Source organism: Etheostoma spectabile, chromosome 1 (genome assembly GCF_008692095.1).
Source record: "Etheostoma spectabile isolate EspeVRDwgs_2016 chromosome 1, UIUC_Espe_1.0, whole genome shotgun sequence".
NCBI classification, from domain to species: domain Eukaryota; kingdom Metazoa; phylum Chordata; class Actinopteri; order Perciformes; family Percidae; genus Etheostoma; species Etheostoma spectabile.
This window is the reverse complement of record NC_045733.1, coordinates 25577468-25601633: the sequence shown is the minus strand read 5'-3', so window position 1 is coordinate 25601633 and position 24166 is coordinate 25577468. Positions and strand designations below refer to the sequence as shown.

The following is a 24166-nucleotide window of genomic DNA, read 5'->3' as shown; positions in this document are numbered from 1 at the left end:
TGGCTGGTAGCCATAATCGCAAGTCAGAGAAATGAGAACTGCAACTGGTAGCACCAAGTGAAAAGACAAGCTCAGTCATTCAGGTAAAATAACTTTCATCTCCTGGTACCACAGCTGTTCGAGTGCCACATTGGCACATTAGAAAAGGTGCGTGGAGCCAGCATTAGCTAATAGCAGTCTGTCGTGTTCACAAGCTCACCCTGCTTTGGCTCTTTTAATTCCACTTTTCAGGTCAGCTTGAGCATACCTGTAGACCGAGCAGCCCTGTGTACAGGTATGCTCGAGCTGACCTGAAAAGTGGAATTAAAAGAGCCAAAGCGGACCACAAGAAGTGCATAGAGTCCCATCTGTCCAGCAATAACACACGGGAGGTGTGGCGGGGCATACATGACATCACCAACTACAAGGGCTGTGATTCACCATCAGGAGACTTCAGTGCGAAGCTGGCAGAGGAGCTGAATTGCTTCTTTGCTCGCTTTGAGTCACCACAACCCGCCCCAGCCCTGCCGACACCTCCACCTGGTTTCTGCACTACCCCATCCCTACCCCCATCCACACCTGGTTCCTGCACCACCCCTCTCACCGTAAAGGAGCACGACGTTGAACGAGTACTCCTAGCAGTGAATCCAAGGAAGGCTGCTGGCCCAGATGGAGTTCCTGGCAAGGTGCTCAGGGCGTGTGCTCACCAGCTCGCCCTCATCTTTGCTAGGATCTTCAACCTCTCCCTGGCCCAGGCAGTCATCCCCCCCTGCCTAAAATCAGCCACTATCATCCCAGTGCCGAAGAAGTCTCCCATCACCAGCCTAAATGATTACCGTCCTGTGGCCCTCACCCCGGTAATCATGAAGTGCTTCGAGAGACTTGTTCTCCAACACATCAAGGACTACCTCCCCCCAGATCTGGACCCCTATCAGTTTGCCTACCGCACAAACAGATCCACAGAGGATGCCATCGCCGTAGCTCTCCACTCTGCACTGAGCCACCTGGAGCAGCAGCAGAGCTACGTCCGGATGCTCTTTGTGGATTACAGCTCCGCCTTTAACACAATCATCCCGGACATTCTCATATCCAAACTAGTCACTCTAGGCCTCCCCCCTCTCACTTGTGCCTGGATAAAGGACTTTCTCACCAATCGGCCGCAGACGGTGAGACTGGGCCCCCACCTCTCCTCCACTCGTATGTTGAGTACTGGCTCCCCACAGGGCTGCGTGCTGACCCCTCCTGTACTGCCTCTACACCCACGACTGCAGTCCGACCCACAACAACAACCTCATCGTCAAGTTTGCTGACGACACCACAGTGGTCGGACTCATCTCAAAGGGAGACAGGCAGCCTACAGAGAGGAAGTCCTGAACTTGCAGCTTGTGTTCGAAACAACCTGTCTCTGAACACCAGAAACCAAGGAGATCATTGTCGACTTCAGGAAGAAGAGCACCGACCTAGCCCCCCTGTACATCAACGGCGAGTGTGTGGAGAGTCCACACCTTCCGGTTTCTTGGGGTCCTCATCTCAGCTGACATCCTGGTCAGCCAACATCACAGCGGTCATCAAGAAGCCCACAGCGACTACACTCCTAGGGTCCTCAGGAAGTACGACCTGGACTCCAACTTGCTGCTGACCTTCTACCGTTCATCCATCGAGAGCCTGCTGACCTACTGCATCACAGTATGGTACGGCAGCTGCACCGTGAGACGGAGAGGCTGCAGAGGGTTGTAAGGTCAGCACAGAAGATCACCGGCTGCCCTCTCCCCTCCCTGACGGACATCTACACCTCCCGCTGCCTCAGCAGAGCAGAGAACATCATAAAGGACAGCTCCCACCCCGGCTCTGATCTGTTTGCCTGTTGCCCTCAGGAAGGCCTACAGGTGCATCAGAGCACGGACCAACAGACTCAGAACAGTTTCTTCCCGAAGCCATAACCACCCGAACTCACATATGCACTGACTCCACTCCACAGCCCCCCTCGGCCCCCGGACTGTCTTCTTCATTCCGTCCGACTGTGCAATATATCGTTAAACTGTTACTGTTAATATAACCTCATAGGACACTGGAATCTGTGCAATTTCATTTCATACAGTGCAATATTTAATACATTAACCTTCCATTACTGTGCAATATTTATTTACTTAACATTAGTACTTAATCATTTCATTCCATCACTGTGCAATATTATTTATTGAGTGTTACACTTACCTATCTTATTCAAGCTGATTTATATATGTATACTTAGGTCACTACACTTAATCTTGACTTTATATTTTTGATATTTTAACTGTATATTCTTATTTTTTTTGTCACTACCTAGACGTCACTACTTTTTATATCTTGACTTTATATTTTTATATTTTATACTGTTATATTTTATACTTGTTATATTCTTATATTTTTTTGTGTCAACACTGCAAAGATTGCTTAATCTCGTTGCACAAGTACCGTGTACTTGTGTATAATGACAATAAAGGCATTCTATTCTATTCTATTCTATTCTAAAGGAAAGGAGAAGAATTTGACTGATTTGATTTTTCTTCAAATCTAGTCAGCCACAAGTTGGCCAGATAACTGCCTGCCTTCCGTAACCTCAGCTAATCATTTGCTGTTTAGCTATTTCAGAAATGTTAATGTGTTGGAAATGTAAAGTCAAAAAAATTGTGCAGTCTTTTTCTATATTGAGATCCATGGCCTGACCTCATTGGTTTCTGACCATACCATGTAAGCTCAGAAGTTATGGGGGGCCGGCCCAAGACAAGTTTTAGCAGCTCCCATTTACTTTCTTGCTTCAGTCTCTTCCTATGCTGTAAACAAGCTGACCCTTGTGGGCCTAATGTTTCCTGGGACCTGCCCCTCCTGCTTACATGTCTTTCCACAAGGCTGAGTAATTGTGTTGGAAGAAAAGAGTGCTTCATGGCCTGCCTGCCTGCTGCTCACTGACCCTCACTTTTACACAGCGCTGCATGGGTTAGTCAATCTAGGGAATAACCTTATATGGTTGATGGCATCTCATGTGTATTACTTTGCCAAGTTAGCAAGTCAGTCAGGAAAAGAAATTACTTCTTTTACGTCAGAGCCTCCGTCTGTCTGGCGAGAGGAGAGAGAGAAGAAAATAGCAATAATTTGTTTGGCACAGGGCTGTGTGTCCACACAACCGAGGTTTTTTAAAGTGTCAAAAGGCAGGGCATCCTCTGCATGTCGGCCTTTGACAACATTACATAAAACATGGACAATCATCTCACATGATCAAGCCTGCATTGTTATTGTTATTAATATATCACGTTTATATTGCATTGTAGTAGTCCATACATCCTATTACCCTTGATTGTAGGAGATTTCCTTGATTGTTGGGCAAAAAAAAGGTCTACAACTGAAAGCTGTTTGTAATTATGTGTGCAGCTCAGCAGCTCTTTTTCTGGATATACAGTACGTAGGTACATGTGATTGTCCCTCCAGCACCTCAGTCAAGTGAGAAAATTACACTTCATAGATTATTTTCCTAAGTCTTTTACTTTGGGTGGTAGGTAGTTGTTTCTAAATCCAAATGAAAAACACCCAAGACACACTAACAGTTGAAAAAGCTTCTGCAATCTAAACATAGCAGTAGCAAGATCTTAAATGGCCTGAAACAGGACTTCTAATTGCAGCCTTGCTTGAGAGGCTTTGATCTCAGCTTTTATGGTTTGAGTTGCTCCTAAACTTTACCCTCTGTTAGTGATGTCATGGTATTTCACTGCTAAGCCTTCCCCTGATAGCTTCAATGGCTGGACATTTGTGATCAAATCATATTTACTTATTTCCCAAGTGAGTCTCAAGTCATTTGGTCCATGTCTCAAGCAAGTCCCAAGTTCTTACATCAAGTCAAGTTGAGTCCTTAGCCTTCATTTGTTGTCATATAATGAATGTTTTAGTAAAGATTGGAGGAAAAGGAACATTTCACATTTTTATTGACCATAGGGTCGAAGGTTGAAATGTTATTCAACTGTTCAACAGTTGGAATGGGATCTGGGATCTTTCACAGTTTCCTCTCTTTTTGACAAAGTATCTTTTCTTTCTACCCTCCACTTCCTTCTCTTTTCCACTCTGTGGTTCCACTTCCCCAATTTAGTTTGATTATTTTCCAAACTGCCACGTCGCTGTCTGTGTGTTTTGGGAATGGTCCACGTGAACAGAGGATCGTCTGTCTGTCTGTCTGTCTGAACCTTGAACAGACAAGGTTCACACTGTTAGCTGTCTATGACACAAACACAGGCATAAAGGGGTCACCCTACTCACCCTCTCACTCTTCATGACTAAGGGATGACCATGCTTTAATCATAATTGTGCCTTATGGGTCCCTCCTATTCCTTTAGGGGGTGTGAGTGCCTTTCCAAATGCATCCCTGAGACCTTCTGTTCACACAAAAAGACCAGGAGGGGCTGGCCTGTGGGCGGGGAGTATGATAATAGCCTCTAGAGGAAGTGAGCGCAGTGTAGTGGAATGTAGTTACCATTAGTTGGAGTTGAGCTGAGGCTGGCTAACAGCTAGCCTGCTATGTTGAGTTGCTGAGCTGGAGACGCAGATAGTGATGAAAATATGCCTCACTTCACAGTGGTACCGGTGAAGGATCAAGCTCAGTCTAACTACGATAGTCTAGAGGGGATTAACTGGGTGGATTACAGAGACACTGGACAGGACTGCCCTGATCATCACGATACTGTCAGCTCTGATGGTAAGTCTCAATTAATTAACTTTTTCTCAGCTCTTTATCTCTCAGCTTGGACACAACACGACTAATTGGAATGTTTTTAACTTGATAAACGTCTCTTAAAAGTGATACTTCATGAGTTTGACCCAGCACAGCATGGGGCAGCCTTGCTTTGTCTGGAGAGCCCTCTGAACAGCTGGTTGTATGGTTACCATGGCAATTCTCCAGGACCAGAAAGCAGTTTTCCTACAGCAGGCAGGTCTGTGTTTGACAGATCACTTTAGCTGAAATTGAAGAAACGCTACTTTCAACGTTTTGGAATATTTTTGCTGCCCGTGGAAGCCTTTTAACATAAATTTAGGGACAGATGAGTAACAAAGGGAAAACAATGAAAGGGGTGAGAACCATGAGGGAAAGACACAACGGTTGTGGGAAAGTGTGAGGGGGCCCTGTACAGCCTCAACAAGAAAAGGCCTCAAGTGCTTCCTTGCACAAAAGATGGAGCTCTCTTTGTGCCAACGGAGGATTTCCTTTCACAGAGACTGGCTTCTCAACAACACAGGAGCAGATTTCTCCCTCCTCACTTCTCTTTTGCAGCTTGTCTCTCATTGCCACTCACTTGTTTTGCTTACAGCGTTGAAAGAGGGGGGCAGGGGCAGTCCCAAACAGAGGAAAAAGGGAAGACGGAGGGAAGACAAGGAGAGGAGCAAGGAGTTTGTAGCCGCTGGGTAGGATTATGTGAGAGCAGCACTGATTTGTGTGGGCTGAAAGCGTGAACCAACTTGGGGAACAGAGTTTTTTTAATAAAAGACACACATGGGTGCGGCCATCCAAAGAAGCACCCACGCTTTACCAAGCGTCCAGAAGGCCAGGCTGGAAACAAACCCACACACTGACTGGCCACCCACATATATGACCTCATCGTCATGCTGACTGTGAGCTCCCAACAACTGAATTACATCGGAAAGTTCCAGAGTTCAAGGCTGAAGACTCATTGAAATATTTGTTTCTGTGTTAATGAGCCTCCAGGGAGTGAACAGCCAGTGCGTGTGGAATTTGACGTATGTGCATTTCTATGTGTTTTTGCATAGAGGAAAAGTGTGAGTGCAAATGTATACATTTGCATGAAACCTATCCATGCAGATGATATTATATATGTTTCAGTGAGACACAGGGTTCAAGTAGACTGCATGAAGCATGACGAGAAGGAATCGGAGCACATGTTGACCTAGCTGTCTTGTTGTATATTTCTGGAATGCATGGAAGTTACCCCTTAGAGCGAAACGGCATTCACGAACAGCAGGAGTGCAAGTTAATGCATTTATAAGATGCTGTACATAACAGTGATTCAAGTGTTAAAAAGAAAATAGAGGGAAAATCATTTGTCCTCATGTAACCCTTGCAGTTTTGTGGTTGGGTTTCGCACAAGCTTGTTGCTGCCTCCCTTGTCTTCCTGCTCTCACAATTCACCCTAACCCTCCCGAGAGAGCTTCCTGAAGCCTGAGAACAACAACAAGCATTAAACGTAGTGCTTAGCTGCAAAGATGACTATATGCTGGAAAGGGTGAGAAGGAGGAGAAGAAGTGAGACTGTGATGAATGATGCGACGGAGCAAAGGGCGCACAGTACCGTTAAGTTTCCAACACGTGTGGGAACTGAACAGCAACAGCTACTCAAGTCAATGTAGTTGATTGCATTTTTGGAACATATCTACTGTGCTTTTAGTTTTTAGTTATTTAAACAAAAATCCCAGACTAATTTTTAAGCATACAATTAAAAACTGAGTAGGCATGTAAATATTCAATATTTCTCCGATTTGAGTTTTACATGCAGCATTATGACAGATTTAAGCAGTAAAGAGTTGGGTGGGAAAGAATTTGCTGTCGTAAAACTAATCAAAATTGGTTGCGTGTACTGGATGATTTCATCATGGGAGTGGTGGGCTTGGGTATGGTACATGTTGTATATCTCAGCTACAGTGTGACATCTGCAACATGGAGGAAGTGACATAATGCAGAGTCTGTATTAGCTTGTGAACCTAGCTCTGTTCAGCCCAGGACAGGACCAACACTGTGGCCATTGAAACTATGCTGTATTTATGGGCAGCTACCCTAAATTGGCTTCATGTTTCAGAGAGGAAAGAGTCCAGCAGGAAAAGTGAGCAAGAAACATTATTTTCTATCTCCTTTCTGCCTAAGTGTCTTTTTGCACAACAAGTAGATATTCCAGCTGTATCAGTGTGAAGTAAGGCAACAAATAATATCCCATAAACTAAATAAAGCTAAATGTGCAGAAGATTTTACTGTTGATGTAATAAGTCATCCATAAATTAAGTTTAATTTATATCCCTACAGTTAACTTTTCATATTCCTATGAACATAGAGCGAGCTCTTTTTAATCAATCGATCAAATTTATTTAAAGTGTAACATCACCATTAGACATGGTCTCAGTGCACTTTAAAATTGAAGGAACACAGAAATAACAGACAGCAACAACACAATTGAACAGCATTAGAGTAATAAATAAACAATACAAAACCAGCAACATAAGACAATAAGTGAAAGAGTTTGTTTGTGAAGGACGCAGAAAGGATGGTGTGTTATGGTTGGCTATAGTATAATGAGTGGAGATGGGTTTCAATCTAGATTAAAAAATATCCATTGAGTGAGCTTATTTTACATGTAGTGTGTATGTGTGTGTGTGGGGGGGGGCATTCCACAGAGTAGGGGCACAGTAGAAGAATGCTTTAAAAGCAACTGATATTTTTGTTTACTACGGGAATGACAGACCAGCATCAAGGGAACAGAGAGAGCGGGCCGGTGTATATGGTGTAATAAGCTCAGATAAATAAGGTGGTGTGAGTCCATGCAGGGCTTTAAATGTTAAAAGAAGAACCTTAAAATACGCTCTAGCTTGCACTGGGAGTCAGCGAAAAGAGGCCAGAACAGGTGTTCGTATGTGATCATGTTTTCTAAGATTCTGGCTGCAGTGTTTTGAGCAAGTCGAGGGCCTCTATTGGCACAATTTGGAAGAACAAAAGAAAGGACAGTTGCAGTAATCAAATCGGGAAGACAGTTCCAGCATCACAAAATGATGAAATGGGTCAAATGTTTTGAATGTTACTGAGATGTGAGACTGGAAAACAATGTAGTGCAAATGTATTTATCTTGTATTGGCCTTGAACTAAACAGGCGCTGAGAAACCGGTGTATGTGGAGAATGCAGTTTGTGTGTTCCAACTATAATTCAGGAGAGCAGGATGATCATTCCTGTCATGCTGTCTGGCATGCCACTCAGATAACCCTTGAGAGATAAACACACTGTGGTGGAGCAGAAATGTGGAACTGATGACAGTTAGAACAGATTCAGACAGGAACACACACACACACACACACACTGGTGCACAAGCCTTAACAACTCTTTGTAAGTCTAAGACGTTTAAGTCTTTGTATTGTTCGTTAAAGATTGTGCTTTAATTAAATTATTTGTCGCACATCATTTCCGACGATTCAACTGCCTTGCCATCTAATCATCTGCCATTTTTGTTCTATCTCTTCATTCACATCAAAGTGAAAACAGGGCAAGCAGAGCAGCTCAGATGTTGTTTATTCCATTGTGTCCCCCAGTTCTTCCAGAAGATCTCCTAGCAGTCCTATAAATTCAGCGTGCCTTGGGTCTACCTTACTACACTGCCTCACTTTAGACACTTAACAGAGATCAGTGCAAACATTAATACAGTAGCTTCTACCCAACATGGGAAACTTGTTTGAAATGATCACTGCTGTAGCACTTTGAGATTGTGATACATGAGAAATGTCCCTTTTGGACATTTTAATACAGTTTTTGATTGGCTACAATGGAACCAGTGGATCACAGCACCTGAGGTGACAACTAAAAGAGCATCAACAGAGCACATACTTGACTGTTGAGTGGGATTTATTTACGTTCCCTCCATTTGTGTACAAGGAAAAACAGCCGGGTTGCAATAAATTAGTGTACAAGGGGAGTAAGCTCACTGTAATTTCTTAGCTCCTCTGTGGACATGACAGGGTACAACGCGGTCAAGTGCTGAAGGTACTAAAGGATGAAGACCCTGTTGCTGACCTCCATGGTAGTGTTTTGTTTATGGTATTAAAAGCAGATCATGTGTAGATAGTTTAGCAGCAACTGTTTATCTTTACCATTGACCCTACAGTCTATAATCTGTACATCTGTAACATTGACGCAAAGCAAACATTTACAAGAATGGGTTATGTGTGCAGCAAATGTACAGCTTAAATGTCATTAAGAGTTTTGCAAAGACACTTCAGATGGACATTTCTCCTGTACAGACAACGCTTTGGGTTTGTTTAGTCATTAGTTCTTCTACACCCACTGATGTGCCCATTTAGTTAATTTGTGTCTTTTCAAAAGTCTGTTGTACGATGCACCTCTTCCCGCCTACCTTTACCCCCTGAGGTAATCAGGCTGAGCTGCCGTCCTTTTCTCATCATTAGCACCCATCAAAGCTAATATGTTTACGGCTCAGCAGGTTGGCAGCCTAATGCTCGGTTCAGATGCTGCTCCGCATGAAACACAGCCATTACAGCTAACATTGCCCTATTGCTACAGCAGACAATACATTGGTTCTTGCCAGAGGCTAGGGAGGAGAAAAAAGTACAATGCAAAAAAACAACTAGTAAAAATTTCTGAAAATGTGCCTACACACCACGTTCAATGTTTTTAATGATCAAGATGACAGCAGTACACTGGAATGATTTTAAGACAAAAAAAAAAAATACCCCCCTGGCCAATTCATACTGAGACAAACATTTTCATGGACATGTCTTCATTCATATATGGTATTTTATTGGGCTTCTGCTTGCACCAAAGTGGGATAACAGGTGCACTTGGCATGTCTCCGTTATATGGTATTAGTTGCAATTATGACAAATACCATGTCTAACAATGTTTTGTCCTGCCTGCACAGTGGTCCTTGATTCTGTAACTAACATAATGTGCAGGGTTAGGTCTGTACTGTATACACATGCAAATTGGACTTTCTCAATTTCTGTTTATGAGTAATGAAAATGACATATCATATCATGTTGGTAGAGCTGGCCTACTGTCCACAAACTGTAGCAATATGCCAAATAAGTCATGTCAAAGTTTGAGTTCAATCTTAGGATTGGTTTCTCGTTCACTATTTTGCCTTCTGCAGATGTTTGGAAAAAGTAAAGCTGGTAAGGTGCAGACAGTTGTAAGTGGTCAGAGTGTCTCTGAAGGTCTGGAGGATCATTTTACAGGCCCAGAAACACAAACAATGAGCTAAATATATTGGACAATAGAAAATAAGTTTACAATTTAATCAGTTGATCCACGTCCACGCAACAGTAGACACATCCATAGATACATCCAGCTATGCTTTGAATTCATGCAATGCATAAAAGCAGAGAGAGCAAATTAAATGAAAAAAGGAGCCACAGATATTTGCATACTGTCTATTTCTATCTCTCCTTCTCTTATACACACTTACACAGACACATACACACACCACCATCTCCGAACACCAGAGGTGTCAAAAGTATTCACATTCAATAGTCTGGTAGAAGTATAGGGTTTAAAAAGACTTCTGTAAAAGTTAAAGTAAAAGGGTAAAAGTACTGGTTTCAAAACTACTTAAAGTGTAAAAGTAATGTAAAGGGAGGAAAAATGCCATTAAGGACAAAAGTTTAGGCTGCGCCACAAGGGCCTAGAGTGCACTACTCCACCTCCCCAAAAGGCCATAATGACTATAATGTTATATTAAAATGTTTATGTTGAAACATTTGGGATGCGCCTGTTTCAGTTGCTTTTATGCTTATTGAAAATGAACACATTTTAGTATAATGCAAATACATTTATGAACCACATATGTGGAAGATATTATGACTAGTTGCCTATATCTATTGTAATGGTGCAAAAAGTCGAACATCAGAGGCATGTCATCAATGGCCTTCATTGGAATGTAAATGTATATCCAAGTATAGCTGCAGGAGTCTGTGAGCGTAACAGATTCACTCTATCCAAATGGCACGATTTATCTGGATAGGTTTTTTTTGGGGGTTTTTTTGAACAATGACAAGCCAGAATGAAAGCAAGCCAAACTGAAATAAGAGTAACAAGGCTATTTTTAGAAAGTATAGATAGGAGTAGAAAGCACAGATAATTGCGTGAAAATGTAAGGAGCAGAAGTAAAAAGTCTGCTATAAAATAATTACTCCGGTAAAGTATACCTACCAAAAACTTCTACTTAAGTAAGGTAACAAAGTATTTGTACCTCTGCCAAACACATAATAAGTACAACATCCTTGCCAACTAACTGCACAAAGTAGAGTTAGCTAAGCTCTACTACTTCTCTGCCTATGACTGTTAAGTCTTTAGTGTTCATTAAACAGGAGGTTTAGCAAAGAGCCTCAAACCCTAAGAAGCTAATTGACAGCGATATTGTTTTTCCATGACTAATCTGCTTTTTATTTTTTTTAAGTGCAGACACAATATTGTGAAGTTTTTTTTCTGCCTTAAACATTAGACCTACTGGTTTTGAAAAAGTCAATTTAAAAGATCACTGTAAAAACTCTTGATTACTTTAAATATCCCAAACCCAAGTACACTGTGTGTGCAGTCCAGATAAAGTCAACTAATGCACTGTTTGGTAAAAAAGTATTGAAGAAGTTTTGCAAGAGCCACTTTCTGTAATTTGCAACAAATCATAACACATACTGATTTTGTCTTTGTAGATGTGCTTAAAAAGTTGGCTTTAGTTTGAAAGTTACGTACTTTGAACTTTGAAAAGACTTGACAACGTAGCATTTCTCTGGGAATTGATCTAGTTGTAAACACAAATTATAGCCAGACACTCGTGACACTTAAGCAGTCTGTCAAAACATTTGTTTTGGACTTTTGTTGCTTTAAATGTTTAGTGACTGGAGCAACAATAGAAAGTGGTAGCCAAAAGCATGGTCTTTGAAGCCTTCACAAAAGAGCTGCCAGCAGTTTGCTTATGGCAATTTTGAATACTATCACTCAAATAGTACTTAGAATCTTGGCTAATGACTATAGTGCATGTTCGTTTTATTAATGTTTGTCTTTTTCCTAATTTCTGACAATGCTGTAAGTACAGTACCAGGGGCACCCCAACACCAACACTTTATACTTAAGAAAGCTGAGAAACCTCAACAAAACAAATAATACAAATATACAGTAAGTTTGTTTCTAAATAGTTAGTCAGTGGAAAGAAAAAGTCATGTATGCCTTGCTTCACTTCCCTACTATGACGCACTCTTCTGTAAATGTGTCGGCCCTTCGGCACAGATCTTCCAGCAGTGGTGGTGAGCTGTTTTGGAGGGGGTACTGGTGACATGTCGGCACATGTTGCTACAAAGCCTCTGTGTGCACACAGCAAGACTCTTACGTGCCTTCATAACAAGCCAGTAAATCTTTAATCTTTTTTAATCAGACATTTAATATGAAGTTATGAACAAGAGACCCCCACTGTCTCCTCATTGTTAAAGTGACTTTTATTTTTGCTGGAACGAGCTGGAAGTTGAACTATTTTAGGCTTTACCATTATATATTAACTATTAGGGTAGCGTTTGGAGCAGCACAGAGTAACCTTTCCTGCCAGGAAACATTTGAACATATTACACTCTATGGCTAATTGTGGAGCAACATCCACCTGCATTGCTCCAAAAATGCTAGATGTCTTTTTAAGTTAATCTGTGCCTCCATCTCATCTACAGTAGTCATCACTCATTGCTGCTTGGAACACCAATGTCACTGACAGCAAGATGACAATAGAGGACAGTGTCGGGATTGTTTTAATTCTTGTCTCTTCACAGCCATTACAAGCATCCAGCTGTGACACAGCTGCTGTGTAGGCTAGTTGTTAGGGTTTGGAAAGGCAGGCTGGTAGGAATGTGGCCTTCACGCTTCAAACTATCAACTAATATCAACTATCAACTTCTTGTTTTAATACACCTGTTGTTATTGTTTTGCTCATTGCTACATTCTTGGAATAATGGCTAAGAAGACAAATTGATGACTGATTATACTGATTTATCCAGACTGAACATCAGTACAATGTAAGAATACAAACACTGCAGTACAGCCCTTCTTTGAGATACCTTAAACCCAACCCAGCTCTTAAATCCTTATGAGCAGACATGTGCCGTGCATGTGTGTGTGTGTGTATGTGTGTGCGCTATGTGCTTGTTAGTCAGCGAGTTACCACTGTATCCTCCACTACCCACCTCTCTCCCCCCTTACCGTGCACCATGTGTTAACTCAAGCCCCTGAATGTGTATTCACCCTGGGTGACCGAGCGTCCTGTATAGTAATCGACAATTCCCCAAGCTAGAGCACAGAGTGCTCTGTTGCAGTCTTCACACAGCTTATAACTATGCTTACCCAGAGAGATACTAGCAGCAGTGGGACACAGAGCACAGGTGAGTGAAGACTGACATTGAAGCTCAACCAACTCACTTACAACAAAGCTGCTATATCTTCAACACTAAATATTTTTCTATTTCATGCCCACTTGGTTAAATTGGCAGACTTCTTGTCGCAGGATTAATTTGGGTTTTGAAATGCCGCTGTTAAGGTTTACATGCTCCAATAACCCAAGGTTAGGTAATTTCTAGGTAATGAGGTGTGTGCATGCCTGTGATTGTGAATGTGTGTGTGAAGTGAAAGTTTGCATTGCTACTTTGCGTGCAATAATTGCCCCAGGCACTGCGTTCATCGCTGCTTGATTCTTTTCTTCAAAAGCAAAAGTTAAACTCTAATTATATTCCTGTTTATCACATGGACTAGGCTTTGTGGTTCTGCACTGGTTTTGACCTTTCACTGCATGAGTTGGGATTTTGAAGTTACATGGAGATTAAGATGGTTAAATTATAATTAATAGTGAAAGATCAAAGCTAACTGAACATTGAAAGATATTGCCATGGAAAAAGGTGGATTTGATATTAGGGATGTGCCATCACTTATGATAATATATTTGTTCTTATCATGATATGAAAAAATGTACATCGTGATTATGCCAATATTCTGACTTGTTGACGTGATTGCGTAATTTAACAACTGTTTAGATGTGCACTTTGTTGTACTATTTAAATGTTATACAGAACCTCACTCTGGGTCACTGTTGTTTAAAAACTAAACAACTGAGATATAACTTTATTTTAGTTTTTACTGAATATTTAAAGGCAAACTGTTACTCTTTATGCTGACATTTTTATTGCAGTTCTATTTTCTTGTAATTAATAATAAAATGTTAAGTATTTTGTCATAACATTAAGAATATCATCACAGATATAGCCTAAAATATCATATTATTTAAGGGCCATATCGCCCACCCCCAATTGCTATAGATTGTTTCCAAGTGATCTTATTTAAATTTTTAAGGAAAATTGGTGACATTGACGCAAAAAAATGTGTATATGTCCATCAATGATGTTAATCTTGCATAATGAAACATTTAGCTTAATGCCATCATGAAGTTGTGCATTTTTAATTCTAAAAAAATATTGAATGGATTTTTAATCTTTAAGAAATGTATGTAAGAATTTCTTTCCTCTTAATTTTTGTGTTACATTTGAGAAGCCTCGGAATTAGCATGGACACCGCTGGGCACTTTGTACTGTCCATAGAATTCTGGTTGTTACATAAAATAAGCATTGTCTTAAGACAGTGTGATACAAAAATTATTGATGCCTCGAAGTATTGTTAAGAACAATGTTTGCTTGATTTATTGGCAGGAAAAATAACCTTAATTTAGCCCTATAGCTCAAATTGTGAAAAACTTTGGACGCTTTCTCTGTCTCAGTGTATTGTTTGTAATTGTTTGTTGCTGTTTCATTTTCCAAAATGAATTAAACAATTTCCTCAAAACAAAAACTGTTGGTTAGCCACAAATCCACTTTGTTTTTATTGTTAACCATTAGTCTTATATTCCTCTGCCTAATAGGACACGGGAATCATAAAGAAGACAGTCCATTTCTCAACAATGCGGATGCTGCTAGCAAGAAGAATGACTTCTACGACAGAAATCTGGCTTTGTTTGAGGTCTGTTCCTTTTATTGCCCAATATTTCTGTCAGATGATAGACTTGCAGCAAACTCATTCATTAACTTCTTCCCCCCGTTCTTCTTTTAGGAAGAGCTGGATATCCGGCCAAAGGTTTCCTCCCTGCTCAGCCGCTTGGTCAGCTACACCAACATCACCCAGGGAGCCAAGGAGCATGAGGAGGCGGAGAGCGCTGAGGCCTCACGCAGGAAGACCCCTAAGGTCAGCAGTTGGGGCACAGCAGAGGAACACTGTAGCCTCACTTTTTATTAGCACGTGTTGTACTCCCAGTCTTTGGAGGTTTAGAAACATTATCCTCCATCTCTGGCTCTCTCCCTGCCTCACTATCCAAGTTCTTGGTTTGTATTAAGAGTTGTTGATTGATTGCTCGTGCCTTTGCTCGCTCTGCAGTCAGATTGTGGCTGTGTACGACCTTGATACATGCAAAGAGCTGATAAAATGATTGAATGACCTTAAAAAAGTACATTAGTCAATACAAATGATCAATACTCTTGTTTCCTGAAATGTCATGTCAATATTCTCTCTCTCTCTCTCTCTCTCTCTCTCTCTCTCTCTCTCCCTCTCTCTCTCTCTTTGCCCCCCTCCCTCTTTCCCTCTTTATCTCTATCAGTCTCCCAACATGGGCACTCTGATGGGGGTCTATTTGCCGTGTCTGCAGAACATCTTTGGTGTCATTCTTTTCCTCCGACTGACGTGGATTGTTGGGATGGCTGGCATCATGCAGTCCCTCCTTATTGTCCTCATGTGCTGCTCATGTGTTAGTATGCACAAACACAAATATCCTACTGCACACACACACACACACACACTATTACGCTGGGTTGATTCAACCAACAATTTGGGCCAGCTTCTATTGCTACATGGTTGCATAAGCAGCAGACATTATTTGAGGTGAAGAATATCACTTTAAATTGTTTTTATTTGTTCTTTCCTTAGTATGCTTTAGTTACCTTTCTTAAAAAACAAATACTGTGGTCTTATTAAAGTCCACGCTACATTATCTAAATATTAAGAGATATACTTATTTGGATGCTGTGCTGGCTTTGAACTGTCAATGTGATCATTAACGGAACACCCCAAGTTGCCATAGCATAGCTTGTCAATATTAATCCTATTTTTCCCTTTCTTCTGTAGACAATGCTTACGGCCATATCAATGAGTGCCATTGCCACGAATGGTGTTGTTCCAGGTAATACTTTGAACTCCACTGTATTCACTGAAAATGTCCCTAAGCATACATTTATCCAGCACAAATCCTTCAGCAGTACTATAAACACTTTTGTGTACAAATAAATAGACATAAACTGCTTTTCAAATAATTACTTGCTGGACCTTGATATCTCCGGACTGCTCCGAGTAGATGTAGAAGGTACATTTTCTATTACATATTATTCCACTGGGGGGCAGCAGAGATTTACTGTTGTGTTCAGTGCATGGTGTACAGATGCTTTCCAGTGGCTTTTTGTGTGTAACAATTTATTTTACTGTTGTAGCCGGAGGGGCGTACTTCATGATCTCCCGCTCCCTTGGCCCTGAGTTTGGAGGAGCTGTGGGTCTCTGCTTCTACTTAGGCACCACCTTTGCTTCTGCCATGTACATACTGGGGGCCATCGAAATCTTCTTGGTCAGTTTGCTGAAATATTATTCTGTGGTTATATTTTAGCTCGCATTTCCATGCCGAGATATGTTTCCTAAACACTTTTCTGGAAAACAAATATAGCAGCCATGACATGTATGTATATACACATATATACACTGTATATGCAGTAACCTTCCTATTGTAATTTATTTTTCCTCAGAAATATTTGGTCCCCCAGGCAGCCGTATTTCATGCCACAGACACCCTTGGGAGTGACAGTGCCATGCTGAACAATATGCGAGTCTACGGCTCTATCTGCCTCAGCCTGATGGCTGTGGTGGTTTTTGTAGGAGTCAAATATGTCAACAAGCTGGCGTCTCTTTTCCTGGCCTGTGTCATTATCTCAATTGTCTCCATCTATGCTGGGGCATTCAAATCCATGACTCATCCCCCCGAATTTACGTAAGTTTGCAGTTTACCTGAACGAACATTTGTATTAACAGTAAATAGTGTTATTTATGGGGACCTTTTACAGTAATTTTGTGTTTTATATGGGGGAGAGAGTGCTTGTTCTGTATGGTATCCACATGGAGAAAGAATACATGTTTTTCTGTTGTTATGCTGTTTTTGTATTGCAATTTTGTCTGTGTTGTTATGTCTCCCATCTGCTACTAATTAAGCCTGGGGTGCCTACTTGCAGTATGATTTTCCAGTTAAATAGTTTGAGTATTATTCAACCACTATGGTTATAATAATAAAGGAGATGTATATGATGAGGACCACGATGATGATGATGATGTTGTTGTTGGAAATAATGACGACAGATTTAGTAGTCATTGTGATTTGTGTCCGTGCTATTGCTGTAGGATCTGCATGCTGGGAAACAGAACGTTGGTGAGAGATCGCTTTGATGTGTGTGCTAAGACTGTGATGAAGGGCAACATCACGGTGCCCAGTCAGCTGTGGGAAAGGTTTTGTCTGCCGGGGAACATGAGCAGCGCTCAGTGTGATGACTACTTCATCCAGAACAATGTGACAGAGATACAGGGCATCCCTGGACTTGGCAGTGGAATTATAAGAGGTACATCTTTTATTAGTTGATAGTACTATAGTGATTTGAGTATACAGGATGAGATTTTATTAGATAATAAATATGTTAATGTTGACTCTTAATGTTCCAAGTATATATCATTACTATAAACATACTGATTAAGGGGTGGAATAAAGTGTTAGTACAATTCAAACAACAACAACAAAAAACTTGAATCAATAATTATTCTATGGCAAATGTGAATGAGTACCACACAGGCATGATAGAATGTCACTCTCTTAGTTTGTTGCCAATGTTTTAAATGTCTATACACTGTTGTCAGAAAACATGTGGAGTGACTACCAACAGAAAGGGGAGATCTTAGAGAAAGCGGGGCTACAGTCAGTGGATGCCCATGGTGCCATGGAGAACTTTGGCATGTATGTGTCAGCAGACATTGCTACATCATTTACACTTCTGGTTGGGATCTTCTTCCCATCTGCCACAGGTATAACATCGTCATGAAGCAGAAAAAGTTCTTTTATGGCACATTCTGTACCTCAGTCTACAGTCTGTATGAAACGGCAAAATGTTTTTTTTTCCTAACATGTTTACCTTAAAACTTAAATCATTTAGCAAATTATATGATTGTGACAACAACTAAAATGGAATGCCTCAGTGGTTTACCTGTTTAAATGTAAGTCTACAATGCAGACATGATTCCAAGCCAAACTGTTTGTTTTGCTTTAACTACCTGCCATGTTGTATTATATACAGTACCAGTACTAATGTTTGGACACATTTTCTCTTTCACTTGAGGGGAAAAGTGTGTCCAAACTTTTTGACCTGTACTGTATTTCTTGTGTGACTTTGCACACAGTAAGGGATGATTTAAACATCCCTTCAATCCATCCAGCAGGGGGCGCAGATAAACAGTATTTTCATGTCCTCTGTTGTTTTGAACTGTCTGTTTTGTTGTATAGGTATCATGGCAGGGTCCAACAGATCTGGTGATCTCCGTGATGCTCAAAAGTCCATCCCTGTGGGAACTATTTTAGCCATTACTACTACTTCACTTGTTTGTATCCTTATTCTGTTGACTACCCACAATAAAACTAACAGTCTTGCTCATTTGAACAGGATAGGAAAGCAGATTTGATGTAGATCTTTGTGCCACCTTGAGCTCCTTGACTTCTTGTATTCAGATTTCAGTTCTGTGGTTCTGTTTGGATCTTGTATCGAAGGAGTAGTCCTTAGGGACAAGTAAGTTTACATGTGTCCTCCTGCAAGTTAGTACGATTAAAAACACTTTCTTTTGAAGATCATATTCTTGTCATATTAAATCAGCATGTACTTGCAGGTTTGGAGACGCCGTTCAAAAAAACTTGGTAGTGGGAACACTCTCGTGGCCATCTCCGTGGGTTATTGTCATTGGCTCCTTCTTCTCTACTGTTGGGGCGGGCCTGCAGTCGCTCACTGGGGCTCCCCGACTTCTACAGGCTATAGCCAAGGACAACATCATTCCATTCCTCAGGGTGGGACAGTACACACTGTTGAGGATACATTGTGTAACCACTTCACATTCTCTGAAAAAATTGCCATTGTTGCTGCATAACAGAAATTGCTCCTACAGACTTGACTCACACACAGCCAGAGACAACAGTTCCTCCATAGTCTGTTTCTTATTATTTCCAAAACATATGCTTATTTGAATATTCAGGATAACCTCGAAATCACATGTACCGGAAATGTTTGCTTATATTTAAATTGCAAGCTTATTTGAGTATGATGCAGTAACAAACAATAAGTGATTTTGTTTCAGGTGTTTGGTCATGGAAAGACCAATGGAGAGCCTACATGGGCTCTACTACTGACTGGTCTCATAGCTGAGCTTGGCATCCTTATTGCCTCGCTCGACATGGTGGCTCCTATACTTTCAATGTAAGCTTGCATACTGTTGATAGATACGCCAAATATAGACATATGCCAAGTCATTTCTTAATTTCCCTTTTTGATTTAGGCTGACTAAACCATTAATAGCATAGTATCTACCTCACGTGTTGAACTTCCCCTTGTGTTCATGCAACAGGTTCTTCTTGATGTGCTATCTCTTTGTGAACTTAGCCTGTGCAGTTCAGACTCTTTTACGAACACCCAACTGGAGGCCAAGGTTTAAATATTACCACTGGTGAGTACAGGTGTAGATCCACCATACTTGTTAAAGGGGGTAGGGGGACACTTTATTTTTACCAGTCAGATTGTGCTGGCTGCTATACTTATGATGTAATAATGATGCTGTTCTTGGTATGCAAAAACAATACTTCAGGTGTCATGTCTCACACCCATAGGGCTCTGTCCTTCCTTGGGATGAGTATGTGTCTGGCTCTAATGTTCATCTCCTCCTGGTACTACGCTATTGTGGCCATGGTCATTGCTGGGATGATCTACAAATACATTGAGTACCAAGGGTATGTCTGGAGTTTAATTAGCATTTGCACGTTTCTTTTTCTTCTTCTCTTGTTGCTGTCCTATTACAGTACATTCCTGTATACTATGGGGTAATGATGGGTGTCCCTGCGTTTCTGTCTGATCCATGTGGTTGCTGGTGGACAGCTGGTCACTTAAATGGTCTGTGGTTCCTTATGTGTGTGTCTTGTCTCTTCCACTCACAACAACAGAGCAGAAAAGGAGTGGGGAGATGGTATAAGAGGACTGTCCCTTAGCGCTGCACGATACGCCCTGTTGAGACTAGAGGTTGGACCCCCGCACACCAAGAACTGGAGGTAGAGCAAGAGACACTCACATATCTCTACAAAAACTCCTATTGTTTGCACCTCTGAGGAGCCACGATGCATGTTGTGGTATAAATGTTCACTGATGAGAAGAAAGCATGCACTATAAAACAGCATCAAACGTGTCACACTGTCAGACTCTGACCACTATGAAACGTTGTTACGATGATACAGAAGTGCAAATGGAGTCAAGTTTAAATTCAAAAATGTTGGATTAGTGAGAAACTAAAAGTTTTATCAAAATCCTGTGTCTACCTTCTATAAAAATGTACCCTCCAGAATTATGATAATGCCAAACAAAATGAACAACATGTGTGAGATTTACTACCAGCTGTTATCCATTTTGACACACAATGAGTCAGTTTTGGAAAGTTGTGGCCTAAGGAAGGGATTTATTCTTTTAATTTGTAGCATACTTGCTTGGCATTACCAGTAAGTTAACGTGTCATCTTTTACTGTAACACATAAGCACTTGGATGGTGCACTTTCTCTTTTACCACTTCCCCAAATGGAATGGTAGCAACATAAAAACTGTTCATGATAGTTTTGATTGTAGATTGGGGGCAATTATATCAATGAATTTTAACTACGCAGCCCAGAAAGGACAGGCAAGATGATTCAGAGGTCAAGAAATGTCTAGGCATCTAGGTTAAAACCAGGATAAATTTGGCAGACAACAGAGTTATTTTAGATGTTTATGTTGCATATAAAATGGTGTTTCTTCACCATTTCTATTTCTTTATTTCTCCATGATTTAACCTGATTCACAGTAAAATACTCATTTAAGTCTTTTGATGCTATAGAAGCAACAGCTACATGTATCTAAATGTCTAAACAAACTTTCACATTTCAACCAAATGTTTCCCGTTTTCAACTAGACATTTACCTGCATAATAAACTCATATTGACTGTCTTTGACTCTGTGCACTACAGACCTCAGCTGCTCGTGCTATTGAAGCTGGATGAGGACCTCCATGTAAAATACCCTCGTCTGCTCACCTTTGCCTCGCAGCTAAAGGCAGGAAAGGGTCTGACCATTGTGGGCTCTGTTGTCCAGGGCAACTTCCTGGACAGCTATGGGGAAATGCAGGCCGCTGAGCAGGTAAATACTAGAGAGGCGTGTACACTGTACATGCTCTATACAATTCTCTATTGTACTCTGCTGCTGACTCTGTTGCAACTCATTGTTACAAATGGCCACCTTTTGTAATTTGAATAGCACAATGAAGCGAAAACGTGCCCCATTGTGAATTTTCCATTTTTGTGACAGTTCTTTCTCAGCAACAGTTTTTGAAGCATTTGTCACTTTAATCAAAGAGCATGGCTGGAAACAGCTTGTTGTTGTCACTACAGCATGGTGCCAATGAGCCATTTCAGATCAAATAATGGGGACTGGCGCAGGAACCTTTTTCATAATGTGATGTGTAAACAAGTGAAGCAAAGTTTGCTCTTGTTTATGTGACAACAACTGGAAAAATTAATTACCTGTCCTCGATTCACTTAGCCAATATTCATGTATTATGTGTCAAGCGTTGTCATTAGAGCTTGTGCTATACAGGGAGGTAATGGAGGTAAAACTTAATTAATTTAATTTCAACTGTTTAACATTTGTTTTTCTAAACAAACCCTTATTATGCAAGTGTGTATGCACATGATCTTTTAGGTCATTTTCTTTTAAAGCATTATCTAGCTATGGTTTATAACTGTTTTGTTATATCTACTTACTCCTTATTGTAATCCTGAACTACAGTTCTGTTTGTTCTGTTTGCCCACATTTTTTTTGCCAGACCATTAAAAATATGATGGAGATTGAGCGAGTCAAGGGTTTCTGCCAGATTGTGGTGGCATCTAAGGTGCGGGAGGGTATTGTCCATCTGATCCAGTCCTGTGGTCTGGGGGGCATGAAGCACAACACTGTGATGATGGGCTGGCCGTACGGCTGGAGACAGAGTGAGGACCCTCGTGCCTGGAAGACTTTTATCAGTAAGAGTCTCACTGAAATAATATACATACAACATATTTATAAAGCCAAATTAGCATTTGCAGTATAGCACCCATGTTAAATGACTTTCCACTCCAAATAACCTGCGATTGCGTTATGTTGCGGCCATAGTATGCAGTTGTCACACTTAAATGCTCATGCACTAAACTATCGCCTTACTATATTGACCTGGAAATTACAACAATTGTGGGCTTAAGAAAAGCTCATATAAATATAATATTTGGATACTTGAATACATGCTGTGTTAGTTTCCATCTGGCCTGTACAGAAGTTGTAGCTAAATTAATTTACACAATTACAGTTAATATCCATGCCTCCATGTTGTCATCTCTACTCAGACACAGTCCGCTGCACCACAGCTGCCCACCTGGCCCTGATGGTGCCCAAAAATGTGTCCTTTTACCCAAGCAACCATGAACGCTTCACAGATGGCAACATTGACGTTTGGTGGATCGTGCATGATGGGGGGATGCTAATGCTGCTGCCTTTTCTGCTCAAACTGCATAAAGTAAGACGAGAGATATCTTTGAGTTTTATTCCAATACGCTACTTTAGACAGTTATAAATAGAACAAAACACACTTTTTAACTTTAATCCTTAATTTTGTTAGTTTTAAGTCTGTTGTTTTAGGAGAATGCCTTTTAGTAAGTAATTATAGTCACATTTGTTCAGTATTGTACATGGTATTACACTTGTGGAAATACCACATGGTTATATTTGCGTTTTAGGTTTGGAGGAAATGCAGGATGCGCATCTTCACTGTAGCCCAGATGGATGACAACAGCATCCAGATGAAGAAAGATCTGGCCACGTTTCTTTACCAGCTGAGAATAGAGGCTGAGGTGGAGGTGGTGGAGATGGTAAGGATCCCTCTTACACAATCACTAATCTGTGCAAAGGTTTAAAACTTTCATGAGGTTTTTTTATGGGTAGAACCAGCTCAAAACAAATGTAACTCCATAATGAAGGTTTGCAACTGAAACCAGATGCCTATAACTACAAGATGCCACAAACATGTTTCAAAGAAAATTACAGTGTTAAAAATACAAACAAAAAACTGCTTGACTTGGTCACTCCCGTTCATGTTCAACAGACACTTATGTTAAAATTGGATTAACCACTAAAATTATGTTTTTCAAATGGTACTTCAGCATGACAGTGACATCTCAGCATACACCTATGAACGAACTTTAATGATGGAACAGAGGTCCCAAATGTTGAGGCAAATGAGGCTGTCCAGTGCAGAAAGACAAAGAGAGGTATGCTTTTTGTGTGTTTGCTCCTGAAATAATTTACTAATAATATAATCATATAAGTTCAAAAAAACTAATGTAATAGATGCATGATAAATCACTGAAAGACTGTATGTTTTTTCACGTTTCGAAATCTTCACTAAAGGTTGTCTCAACCTTAACTCTGCTCTGAATAAGTGTTAGTTAGATTGAGTATATTGATAACTCAGCCTCATGATATTCCCATGGCACTTGCAGGCCCAGCTGGTTAAGGACAGACACTCTTTGGTGCGTATGGGAAGTCTATACTCAGATGAGGAGGAGGAGGTGGTGGAGGCTCCTCCAGAGAAGGTCCAGATGACGTGGACAAGAGAGAAGTGTGAGGCAGAGAGGAGGAACAGGAACAATGCACCCGAGAACTTCAGAGAACTCATGAGCCTCAAACCGTGAGTCACATTCAGTTACCTAAGTATCATCTATACTGAAGTATATATCCACGATGTTCCACTTCCGGGATTGCTGACGGAAATTCCACCGGATGTCGTTTTTGTTGGCCAGATGTCCGTTACCTTTTGCTTTCATTGTGTTTGAATTTTAAACTCCGGTGGATTTCTGAGGACTATGGTTAACTGCTCCTCAGATCTCCGCAGGGTAAATCCAGACTGCTAACTTGACCATCTGACCAATCTGAGTTTTCTGTCTAAACGACTAAAACAGCTTTTGAACGTACACGTTCCACCAAAACAAGT

At 40.9% G+C, this 24166-nt stretch overlaps 1 protein-coding gene across 3 annotated transcripts in view; it reads left to right on the top strand.

The window, feature by feature from the left end:
• The window catches only part of slc12a4 (solute carrier family 12 member 4), a 39633-nt gene that overhangs the window by 13030 nt on the left and 2437 nt on the right, over window positions 1–24166 (top strand). Inside the window, exons 1-22 of one of the 3 annotated variants that reach the window (XM_032522138.1) lie at window positions 4564–4699; window positions 14664–14761; window positions 14852–14983; window positions 15393–15539; window positions 15917–15971; window positions 16276–16406; window positions 16582–16823; window positions 17228–17442; window positions 17735–17899; window positions 18375–18473; window positions 18597–18654; window positions 18752–18926; window positions 19214–19332; window positions 19481–19579; window positions 19740–19859; window positions 20070–20174; window positions 21117–21285; window positions 21971–22166; window positions 22524–22693; window positions 22914–23045; window positions 23337–23444; window positions 23676–23863. In XM_032522138.1, the coding sequence (XP_032378029.1) occupies window positions 4564–4699; window positions 14664–14761; window positions 14852–14983; window positions 15393–15539; window positions 15917–15971; window positions 16276–16406; window positions 16582–16823; window positions 17228–17442; window positions 17735–17899; window positions 18375–18473; window positions 18597–18654; window positions 18752–18926; window positions 19214–19332; window positions 19481–19579; window positions 19740–19859; window positions 20070–20174; window positions 21117–21285; window positions 21971–22166; window positions 22524–22693; window positions 22914–23045; window positions 23337–23444; window positions 23676–23863 (3059 nt within the window). Of the gene's footprint in view, window positions 1–4563; window positions 4700–12998; window positions 13141–14663; window positions 14762–14851; window positions 14984–15392; window positions 15540–15916; window positions 15972–16275; window positions 16407–16581; window positions 16824–17227; window positions 17443–17734; window positions 17900–18374; window positions 18474–18596; window positions 18655–18751; window positions 18927–19213; window positions 19333–19480; window positions 19580–19739; window positions 19860–20069; window positions 20175–21116; window positions 21286–21970; window positions 22167–22523; window positions 22694–22913; window positions 23046–23336; window positions 23445–23675; window positions 23864–24166 lie in introns of those variants that run through there. The other 2 variants (XM_032522147.1, XM_032522156.1) reach the window with 2 other exon arrangements.